This window comes from Equus caballus, chromosome 6 (genome assembly GCF_041296265.1).
Source record: "Equus caballus isolate H_3958 breed thoroughbred chromosome 6, TB-T2T, whole genome shotgun sequence".
Taxonomy (NCBI): Eukaryota; Metazoa; Chordata; class Mammalia; order Perissodactyla; family Equidae; genus Equus; species Equus caballus.
Window position 1 is genome coordinate 49,966,418 of NC_091689.1, and position 12,236 is coordinate 49,978,653.

At 35.0% G+C, this 12,236-nt stretch overlaps 1 protein-coding gene across 5 annotated transcripts; it reads left to right on the forward strand.

Moving 5' to 3' along the window:
* Positions 1–1,153: 1,153 nt before the first annotated feature.
* On the forward strand, positions 1,154–11,991 carry CLEC12A (C-type lectin domain family 12 member A). 5 transcript variants are annotated; one of them, XM_014740691.3, is made up of 7 exons: positions 1,154–1,320; positions 1,422–1,541; positions 6,504–6,602; positions 6,888–7,076; positions 7,977–8,128; positions 9,452–9,558; positions 11,721–11,991. In XM_014740691.3, the coding sequence occupies exons 2-7, from the start codon at positions 1,451–1,453 to the stop codon at positions 11,893–11,895; spliced, it is 813 nt and encodes a 270-aa protein (XP_014596177.1). In that variant the 5' UTR covers positions 1,154–1,320; positions 1,422–1,450; the 3' UTR covers positions 11,896–11,991. The 5 variants fall into 5 exon arrangements, with proteins under 5 accessions (XP_014596177.1, XP_014596176.1, XP_014596178.1 ...); XM_014740690.3 differs by having other exon boundaries at positions 1,180–1,320; positions 6,489–6,602; XM_014740692.3 differs by lacking the exon at positions 6,504–6,602 and having other exon boundaries at positions 1,180–1,320.
* Positions 11,992–12,236: the final 245 nt, after the last annotated feature.

The following is a 12,236-nucleotide window of genomic DNA, read 5'->3' on the forward strand; positions in this document are numbered from 1 at the left end:
AAGGATGATAATGACAGTACCTGCTCAAAGAGTTGTGAAAATGAAACCAGCATTAGTAAAGTGCCTAGGATGAGATAATGATTACATAGTTTGCATATGCTTTCCTTTAAATTTACTGGCAATATGCTCACACTTATATTTTCAGTTGAATTTCAATAGCTTTCTAACAATCATCAGGAAAAAAATCTCAGTATTTCAAATAAGTTGATATTGAATGTTTGGATAAATTTAGGAGGATTGATATCTTTTTAGAATTTTTATGCTTGCAATTCAAAACCAAGTTTATTTTTAATTTTTTTCTTTTAAAAAAGTTTTAAAGTTTTCTTCATTTTGGTATTTTATAGCTTCTCCAATAGGTATTTTATTGCTGTGATTTTTTTCTTTTTTTTTAAATTTTTTATTTACTATCTTATATGTGGCAATATTGCTATCAATTTCAAGGTAAGATTTACTAATGAAAATTAGGATAGAACTTGCTCAAAAAGAGTCATTCTCCAACCCCCACCTCTAACATGTGTGCTTGATCAACAAATGAATGAGCCTCTGCCTGCTAAGAATGCTGAGTCAAACTTAGAAGACACTGACCTGCAGGACCCTGGAGACTCTTTTCCTCTCCCCTTTTGGTAGCTCAGATGAACTCAATCAACAGGATTGAGCCAGTCTGCAGAGACAGCAAGGCTGATCTCAGTTTTCCTGGCCTGCAAAGCTATTTCTAGGGTGTTTGGTATACCAACCATCAGTGTGCATACTCCCTGGCATGGTTCCTGGGCCTCAGATCCCTTAATATGTCTCTTGTTACTAGAGAAACCAGGATTTCCCTAGCTCCTCTTAGGCTAACCTATACCATGTGACAGGGTGACAGGTTGGGGCTTATGATCTCCCTCCCTCTGGGAGTGCTGTCTGTGCATGTGCAGTCTCCAGGCTAAGGCAAACCCCTCTATCAGGACCTTTGCCATGACACATACAAGATACCTATGCCAGGCCACTGCTGTAGAATAGCGAGTGAGTGAGGACTGTGTCCTACCTGTCATTTCTCTTCTTGAGAGTTTTTCTTTAATAAATTCTATGTTGTATCTGCACCATGTGGTGTTAGTGATTTGTGCCCCCTTGCAGGACACTAATAATATCCAAGACATTTTTAAAAACTACTTCTGTAGTTGGTAGATATAGAGAAATGAGAAAAAGGAAGAGAGAAGAGGAAGAAAGATGTTCCCTCTTGCTACATCTCTTTGTTCTTTCTGAGGCCACAGATGGACTGCAGCTCGTTTGCAGACCTGTGGGTGATTGACACAGTGGGTTTCAAAACAGAAGTTTAAGCTTGTAAGTTTAAGCTTCCGTTTACAAACATAAGTTTGGAATCACAACTTCTGTTTAAAGTTAACTGTGTTAGTTCAACCTCATCTTTTTTTTTTTTTTTACAGTTTGTCGACTTTTCTTTTCATAGCCATCAATGTCTGAAGAAGTTACTTATGCAGATCTAAAATTTCATGACTCCAGTAAGACAGAAAATATCCAGGAGTTTGACCAATTGGGGATAAAAGGTAAGATTTTGAGCTCTGGATGTGTTGTAAGGTGGTAGAAGTGTAAGGATAGAAGCCCTGCGTCTTAGGTGTTAGTGATTCGACAATGATCCTTCAATTAGATTTTTTCATTAAGCCTCTCGTTTTTACTAAAGCTGTCAAAGTGTCATACAAAATGACTATAACAATTTTTATTTTTAAGGCACTGATCAGTATGTTGAATCTTTTATGAATTTTCTGTTTTTTAATATCACACTCTAAATAATTAAGACAGAGTAGTATTTTCATGTAAGTGGATTGCAAAATGTTTGGGGTTTTTTTTCCCATGAAAGGAAGCCATGGAACATGAAACATATGTTATCCAGGAACCTTCTGGATTTGTATGTTCTTTTTTATAAGAAAATGCTAGTGAGTGTGTCTGTGTCTGCGCGTGGGTGTGTGTGTCTAAAAGAGATTCAGAGACAGGCGGACAAAGGGAAAAAGAGGCAGAGAGGACTTTTAGAGGATGTTATTTGATTTTTCTACCAAGTCAGGCATGTATTATCCTAAAATTTCCTATTTCTTTTGGAGATCTCTTCCCAGTTTACTAAAATACAGAAGAGGTTAAGTTAAATGAAAAGACATATCAAAGACTCAGGGATGAGAAAAGATAAAGAAATACTGGAAGATATAACATTCAAAGCCATACTGTACTTGGAAGCTTTGTATTTTTCCATTCTAATTTAAATTATGATATAAAGGGATTACCTGTGTTGACTTCCAGTTTATACTCTAATAAAGTATACCCCAATCTCCATCCTACTCATAATCTCATATGTCTCCTATCATATGTAGCTCCTGTCTCCTGACTCCTGAGCTTTTGGGTGATATCTTCCCCAGCATATTCGTACTTGAAATCAATGTGTTTAAGTTAAAAATAACTTAAATGGTGGCTATGAAGAACAGAGAAATTTGATTGAAACAGTAAAATTGGGAGAGAGGTGTAATAGAAGAATTCTCATGTATTATTAAAATGTTTTTTCCCCTTAAAATGTAACATTCTTTGAAATTCTAATTCAGAATTTCCATTGTTAGATATTGGATCCATCTATCAGCATTGTAAGTCTTGAGAAGGAATAATAGCTCAATTCTGTAGGTTTTTCATTTAATACAGATTTTTTTAAATAGGAAAGGGTTTAAGGATTTTACAGTATTTTTTATCTTAATTTCCTTGTTTGTATTTCACCTTTTTTATGGTGTAAGAGAATGAGTATACCATGAATTTAATACACCAATAATTGCCCTGTATGTTTCCCGTTACATCTCTTCCCATCTCCTGTCCTCTTAATCCATCTTACTGTAAATTTCCACTCCAGAAATTTTCTGATTCTATAGAAACCTCGAATCCATGTCCTGTTCACTTTCTCGATTTTGTCTAATTTTCTCTTTATCCAGCTTAAAGTCTATATTATGTAATATAACTTTATATTGTAGAATACCTACCCTTACTCTCTTGTACAACCTCCTTCAACATACTGTTGTTTTTCCTTGAAAAACCTAAATTCTGGTTAAACTTAAATAGCCATGCACTCTGTGCGTCACCTCAACAGCTGAACAGTGTTGGTGAAAAAAACACAAACTTTCAAGCCCAGCTCATTCTCAATTGACAAGCTTTCCTCCTACCTCCTTCTACACATTTTCTTTCTGCTGCTAAAATTTCCATCCTACCATATCCTCATTCATACTTTGCCTTACTTCTAGATAGTATTTACAAAGTATATACTTACACTTATCAAAATACAGACCTCCTCATTTTGCTCTGAATTTCAATCCATTTGTCCTCTCCAAGACATTTCTATAATTTTCTCCTTTCTTGCTTGCTTTATTATGCTCTCTGCCTCCCCCAGTTGATTATCCCTCCTTGGTGCAACAACACACTCTACTACTCCTATTTTAACAAGACACAATCCTTGCTTGACCACTTAAATCTCTCCATTATTCTTCCATTTCTTTATTTCCTTTCACAATCCAACTTTTTGAAGTCATTACCTTTTGTCACAGACTCCCAATTCTTGATCTTTCATTCTCTTCTCAACAGTTAGGCTTCTTCCCTCATTGTTCCATGGAGACTATTGTTGTCTAGGTCCCTGATGACTTCCCTGTTTCATCCCAATAGTCACATCTCTTCGCTTTTATTACTTGACTTCCCTGCAGCATCTGAAAAGTTGAATAGTCCCTCTTCTTTAAACGTTTTCGTTGCACATTCTCATGGACATATCCTCATGGTTTCTGTCACCACAAGGGCTGCTCCCTCTGAGTCTTTTTTTTTTTTAATTCTTCACCTTTGATCAAACTCTGTACTGTGGAATACTCCAGGCTCTGTTCTGGGTCCCCTTTCCTTGTGTCACTAAATACTCTTTGCTAAGTGCCTCATTTGATCGTTTGGATTCAAATATAATGACACTCAAATATCTCCTCATAATCTTTCCTTGGATCTCCAGACTAGAAAATACAAGTGCGTGTTTCACATTTCTATGTAAGTTTCTGATTTCATTTCAAATTTAAAATGGAAAAAATAGAAATATTTATTTTCCCTCTAAAACTGCTCCCTCTCCTCAATCACCCTCATCTCATTAAATACAAGAATAAATACATATTTAAATACAGTCACCAAGTGTTTGCTCTTTGCCAGCACTGTTCTAATTGTATTATAAATATTAAATCATTTAATCTCTAAAACTTTGACTTTCTTTTTTAATCAATGTAGAAACTAAGACACGGAGAGGCTAACAAACTTGTCTGTGGTGCCACAAGTGATAAGCAGCAGAGCCAGGATTTAACCCCAGGCATACTGGCCCTAGAAAATGTGCTGTGCTTTTCACCACTGTGAGTTTTGTTAGCGCCATTAAGTTCACTCCAACTCTTAGTGGCCATGTGTACATCAGGGCAGAACCCTCCTCGGTCTTTCTGCACCATCCTCTCATGTTCCAGTACTATGTCATCAGACAATGCTCCACTGCTATTCATTGGATTTTCATGGCCAAGTTTTGCAGAAGTGGGTGGCCAGGTCCTTCTTCCTAGTCTGTCTTAGTCTGGAAGCTCTGCTGAAACCTGTCCACCTTAAGTGACCTTGCTGATATTTAAAATACCAGTGGCATAGCTTTCAGCATCACAGCAAATCATTATGCTATACTGCCTATAAATATGTATATCTTATTATCTACTAACTTTATCAAGCCAAAAATCTCTCATAAACATTTCATAAATTTATACTATAGATTCTAACTTCAAAACATATTCTTAATCTATTCATGGGTCATCACAGTCTCTAATACTAGTAAATTAAGCTAGTATTCTCTCACGCATGGCATACTGCAATAGGTTTCTTGCTATTCTCCCTGCTTCCAATACTGCAACCTTACAATTCATTCTACATATCCAGTAACAGAAATTTTTTTCTGGAAAAAACTCAATTATTTTCCCCTCTTGATTAAACTCTTCTAGTGGATTTCCAAGTAACTCCAATCCCCTTATTGTGGCTAACAAAGTCTGTAAATAATCTGTCTCCTGCTTTTTCTTTGACCACCTCTAACATCATTTCTCACCTTGGACACAATTCTCTAGCCACTGTGAATACTTTCTATTTTTTAAATAGATAAAGCTTTTCCTCACATTAGGGTCTTTGAATTAGATATTCTTGCTGCCTGTAATGTTCTCTGCACTGATTCTGCATGCTGATTCTCACTGGCTGTAAGATCGGAACTACCTGCTCTCTGTAATATAATTCAGTTTCAAATCTCTGCATACCATAGAACAATTTGAAATCTATTTATCATCTATATACCTATCTATCTATCATTATTCACTTATTTTATCTCACAATGGAAATACATCTTTTATGAGAGAAAGGAGTTGTATGCGTTGCTCACTTTTGTATTGTTAGCACCCAGAATAGTGTCTACTGTATAGATGGTACTCAATAGATAACTTCTGCATAATTGAATAAGTAAATAAGTGAAAAAATAATTCTCAAGAAAGATAGTACTTGAAGTCATGCTTCTAACCTTAGGGAAGATCTTGACTATGCAGTTATTTCACTAATAACTATTTTCCAAAGTCTAAAAAAGTTGTTTCACATTTTATTTGCAATTCTCTCTGTATTTTACCAACTGTGAGGTATAGGACATAGATCAGGAGTATAGTAAGATTATCATGTTATCCCTGAATCATATTTTCTTGAAATATCTAATATCCATATATACACATGATGATAATTTAAATAATATAGTGATTTAATGCTAATTAATTTATAATATGAAATTCATAGTTCCTGGGGTTTTTTATAGGGAAATGATCTGTTTTGGGCTTCACTATTTAGTTAAAAGGAAGCATTCAAGAAAAGTTTGTTACTAAAAAGCATGAAAAAATTCTAATGAGGAAATGACATAGATCTGGCCTAATTAAGATCTGGCCTAACTAACATCTGGCTATGGGAGGACATCCAGAGACGTTACAAAGAGACAGTCTATCATTTATGTTCCATGGCCAAATTCTCAGGATTTTCTGGGAAAAATATAAGTAACTGAAATTATTTTCTTTGACATCCCACAATTTTCCATTGGAGGAAGGAATACTTAGATTAACCTCTCTGTTAAATGCCAGTTACTCAGCTCCCCCACATTTTACGGACAAGATATGTTGTATCCAGACTAATTGGTTTTCTTACTTCTGCTTTTAAATCCCATTTTTGCCTCTTTGTTTCTTGAGTCAGCCTACCAGTTAACAGCCTCTCTTGTGAGAGCCAGTTTGCATGCAAAATAACTAATGAAATGTTTTTGACTTATTCTTTAAACAGGTATTTAAAAATGTCCTTGAGTTTTTAGCAAAGCACATTTCTTGACCAGGGACATGTTAGGAAAGAAAGAAAGGCAAAATGAATGAGTGAATGACTCAAATTAGGATTATACCATTGCCAGACCTCTTTGCCAGTTTTGCCTTCCACAGCACCTCCTGCTGCTTCCCGTGCATGGCGTCAGAGAGCCGTGGCCCTGACTCTTCTGTGTCTTCTGCTGCTGACTGGACTGGGAGTCTTAGGAAGCATGTGTAGGTATTACCCATGTTTTGATCGAAAGGGAAAACACCTAGAAGCGTTTGAGTTTTACAAGAAAGTTTACTCTGAATTGAGGCTTTGGAAGGATTATAGGTGATATACCCACAAAGGGGACTTGTAACTAGGTGCTTATAATACGGTACTTAGTCTCTTTCCCTCACTCTTGTGAAGTAACTGCTTCTTAGACCTTTAATGTTCTTAATACTATTTTAGCAAAAAGGAGGTGATGGTTGTATTGAGGGATTAAAATTTTTTATCATATTTTTTTTTATCTGGAGTTTATATAACTTTGAAGACAGAAGTGGGAAAATTGAATGAACTACAAAATTTTAGAGAAGAACTTCAGAGAAATATTTCTATACAACTGAGGCATAACATGAATAATTCTGAGAAGATCAGGAACCTCTCTATCACACTGCAAGAAATAGCCACCAAATTATGTCATGAGCTGTATAGAAACAATCAAGGTAATCCTGTTTTCCTCTCTGTGTTATTTATTAGACAATTAACTAAACCTAGGAGTGAATTGAAAAGCATTTCATCAATAGCTAGCAGCCTTTCCCTGGGAAGCCATTATTTAGAGGGAAGAATTAAATGTGGTTGAATGAGGATGTACTGATATTTCTATGCAGTTCAAAGAAAAATAGAAAAAGTAATAATAACTACAGACCTCAAAATTACTAGGGGATGAAACTTACTTAATAAAACACTAGACGGTATCTCTAATCTGACGTTTAATACTGTTATTGTGGGCATTAAGGTTAAAAGAAGATAGGAAGGACAGGATATCTCTTTATGGGCGACATTGTTCCTAAATTTTACTCAATGTTTAATAAGAGTCAACAGAAAAGAAATAAAGTTAGTGCTACCCTCGGAATTGGGAGAAATTGGTCTTTTAATATCTTTAACAGTGTCTATAATAATTAAAACATTTTCTTTTGTGCTCTTGAGAAGTCTCCCAAATATTCAACAAGTCAGAGAGCTAGAAATGCTCTGGTTGGGAAGGCAGAATTAATGTAGGTTTGTGGGGTTGATTCTCGCCACACGATGTTTCTTGTGATTAGCTTTTATTGCCATATAGCAATACAAAAAAAGACAAAAGGAAAAAAAAATAAACATTATTCAGAATTCCTGAGGTAGGAAAATACACTGGAATCCAACTGTAAATTTGAAACATGTTGTTCAAATTACATTTTGGACACATTGTGGTGGTATATTGGGGCTTGGAACACAGGATTCATTTTCTTCAAGATGTAAAAATAAGAAAGACAGGTAAATGTGGTTAATTTAACATAAAGGATAATGGGAATGATAAGAATAATGAAGATTATCAACACAAACCAAATCAAACTACCTTCATCTTCCAGAGCACAAATGTAAACCTTGCCCAAAGCAATGGATATGGCATGAAGACAGCTGCTATGTACTACTTGAAGGTTACGAAGCATGGCAAAAAAGTGAAAAGATATGTTCTTCTCACAATGCCAGCCTGTTGAAGATTAAGAACAAAAGTGTATTGGTACGGCCAATGGATCTTTGCCTATGAGGAGGAAGTCATTTTTCCCATCAGAATAGAGAGGAGCAAGGCATGTTGAGGAAGATCCATATTAATTCAGACATGGCTCTGGCTTATTTAAGTTGGGGTATGAGGTGACTGAGACTTCGTATCTTTATCTCAGGGTAGCATAGCCAAGGCAAATCATATAAAACCTTAGCTTAGGACTTTAGTGTCAGTGGAATCTCACAGGCTGATGGGCAGGTGAGTAGACATGGGACATCCAGAATCTTTAAGTCTTGTGAGCATTTCCAAACTGGAACTTCAGGGTCAAATCACAGAACATGGTTTCTCAGCATTTATCTAAAAACAGAAGATATGGAAATTATTCCTAATGGCTACCAATTCCATAAAATCTGCATAGGAGGAGATTCTTTGTTTTTGATTCCACCTTTTTGTATTTTTTAACTAAGTGAAAAAGTCAGTATATACTATAATACAACAATAACTTGAATAAAATATGTATAAAAAAGTAGAATTAAGAGAGGATGGCAAAGGCAACTGCCAAGCAGATGTATTGCACTGAGTTCCTGGGTCTCAAGAAAACTTATCTCTCTGGAAGATTTATTTATGCATTTATTTATTTTCTTTTTTCTAATATCTAAATAATATCTCCATATGTTACTTATTACTCAGCATTTCTAGTCTCTCAGGCAGTAATCACATATTTATTTTTTAGGCAAAAAATTTATTTCCCACAAGTCTTAGCTTTTCTGCTCTAAGAATCTTTGTCTTCCTTTATAGAAGGGGGGAAAACAATCCATAGTCTCTTCCTCATCTGAGCATTCTCAAATGATCTAACTGTAGTTATTTACTCAAAACAATGTCTGAGAAAATCTGTTTCTCTGGCTAGAGAATTCTGGACTGGTTCTAAATTCTCTTCTATAACCACCCTCATTGGACTTTGCTACATTTTTCTCCTACTCTTTCTGTTTCTATTAACTTGTGTCTACAGTGATTAACCACCTCCTTTGCCCCTGGACGTTTTTATTTGACTGCTCAATATTTGAATCCTGAAGTTTGTGATCTTCACTGACCCTAAGTTAAGGTTAGGCATGGATTGGTAGATCTTTCTCCATGTGAGACAGTAACCTATGGTTAGGTCTATGTTAGGTCTAGGTTAGTAATCCTATGGTAAGGACACTTTGCCTCAGTTTTTTTTTTTTTTAATGGCATTTAAAAGTAGTAGTATAACGTCAAAATGTTACCTTAAAAAAGTAATTTGTAAAAATTATGTTGTGATATAATGAGACAATTATTTTAACAAACCATCTCTATTTCCTGTAGGAATTTATAAAATCCAGGAGATTACGGAATCATTGGCTGGGATTATCTCCCAGAAAAGATTACACACCCTCCAAGCTCTTGGATGAGACAATTAGCTCCTCTGATTGGTAACTCTTTATTCTCGTTGAATTTTTATAGTTGGTTTGAGTAAAGGTGTTTTCCTCAGGAGCATTAGACAATCAAAACTGGCTTCAAATGAAATTACATCTTTAAATGTCTCTTTTTCATCAGCCTTGTTTAATGTGTTTGATAATGGAACAAGCTGCCACAAATGTCTTTTCATTACTTTGACAAGTCACTAACAAACTCATAATAGCCAAATAAGGGAAAATTTCTGGGAATCTGCTTTTATCTAAGAAAATTATAGAGGCCAACAAAACTTACTGGGCTCTGAGGTGTACGTAAAATTGTGCTTATTGCTGGAATTCAAAAATGAGTGAAAGATTGATTCTTCCCGTAGTTACATAACCATCAATTATGTGCACAGACTAATTAAATAATTATACAGATAAAAAGAATATAATCCTTCAGTAAGAACACACAGAATAACCAAAAATAAATTTCAGCTTTGAAATTTGTGTTATAACTGACATTTGAAACAGTCATTTCTGAATGAAAAATTTAGAGGTAGACTAGAAGAGCACTTCTGATAAAAGGAATAAAATGCACATGAACATGGTATAGTGTATACATGGGATATAGCAACTATTTTGTGTAATATATTAAGAAATGTGCTTATAAACATACCATTATAAATAGAGTCATATGTGGTATTTGTTCTGCTTGTAATTGGGTTGGGAGGAAGTCTTACTTACAACAAAGCCAAAATTCCATTTGTATTTTATAATCTCTCAAATTTGGGAAGCAGACTGCATTAGATTACAGGAGGAAACCAGAGTCTCAGCCTGCTGGATACTGTTGTAAGCTCACAAATTTATACATATTTATTGGTTGAGGACACATCAAGCAGGAGTGAACTCAGGGCAACTGTGTCTGGTGCTGCCACACTGAATCTAAACCCTAAGTTTCCTGCATCCTCGCCACACTGGGCCACACAGAAAATAGAAGCCTTGATTGTTTTTTTTGTTTTGTTTGCTTTTTCCTCCAGATAGAAATAGTAGGTCTAGGAATATGGGTCGGAAAGGCAAGGCAGCTCTATCTTTGGCAGTTTGCAATGAGAGGACAGAACGGGGCATTAGATACGTACAAATGGAGGAGAGAAGGATATATATTTAAAGGATCTCACTTGGAGTGAAGGACTAGAGGTAAAGGTAGTGTGTGTATCAGGGGAGGCTGTACATGGAATCTTATTTAGAAAAAGTAGAATTTCCATGTGTTTATATGTAATTATTGGTAATGGAAAGGTAATCTATAATGCGATGGAAAACACAGTAGATATTTCTAATCACCAAGAAACAGTATTGAAATAAAAATATGTAATAATGTATATGTATATATAATACATTATATATGTATATGATATATAATCATATATAATATACCAGTACGTATGTATGATGTCCTTTCCTCTTCTATTCTCAACATTATTTTTGGACTTGTTTCTGGAAAGTGGCTGTGATCAATGACATCTGTATTACATCACCTCAAATTGGAAATTTAACTTTTGAAAATTTAATTGATGAATTCATTTATTGACTGACAATCATTATTACTGACCCAAGTATTGATGCTGCATTTTTTCCAAAAGATAATATTTTGAATATACAAGTTTGTCTTTAATGCATGGTCTCTGATCAGTAAGCTTTTGTTAGGGGCTGGTAATTATTCAGAACTTCAGAGCAAAATCTTTGAAAAACGGTTAGAAGGAGAAGTCACTTGGAGATGATGTGAGCTTAAGGCATCATACGTTAGGTTAATTCCTGGTTTTGGTGATTATGAAAAACATTTGAGGAGGACAGTATCAAAGATTTACTTCTGACCCAGTTAGACTAGAGAATCTAATGGAATTGAATTATTCTAAATCAGATGAAGTATTAGTGAAGGGAGGTGCTACATCTGGAAGTAAAGGACATTAAATATTTCGGATGTGAGAAAGTGGAAAAAGTCAGGGAGAAATCAGGCAGTGTTTGAAATTGCATATTTGTCAATTAAAATGGATAAAGGGCACTCTGGACATTCTGAATGGTAATTAAAATTTACTTTAGACAATGAAGACCCTAGTAGCAATGATATGTTGAAAAGTAATTTTTTTCTGTGAATGTGTTTCACATTTGACTTATCAAGTGTAATTCTTTATTTTCTCTCTTAGGTTCAGAAGTAACACAAATGACTTAAGCAATGGGAAGTATTGTGGATATATACGTGATTTATATGTTTATTACGATGAGTGCACTAGTTTAAAAAATGCTGTCTGTGAGAAGTTGGCTAATCCAGTGAAGATTGAGAGTACACTAATGAAGGAAGTACCAGATGGAGGAATGTAGTCAGTGCAATTATTTTGCCTCAGCTATTATCCTGCAATTTAGAGGGCATACATCTTGTGGACGATACAAATGGAATAAAGATGCTCTAAGACTAAATTTCTGCCTCTCTCCTAATAATTTACATTTTCAAACTTTCTTTTCTCTCATTTGCTGAATGAAAGAAACCTGAATTCATAATTTATCATCTAGATATAGTCCAGATACTGTTAAGTATAAATATAGTATTTTGGGTGAGAATACAGAAAGCTGAAGCTAATTGTTCCTGCTTTTCCAGTAATAACTTACATACCAACCCCAGGGAAAATCAGAAAAATTAAATCAAGGAATATAAAGAAAAGATA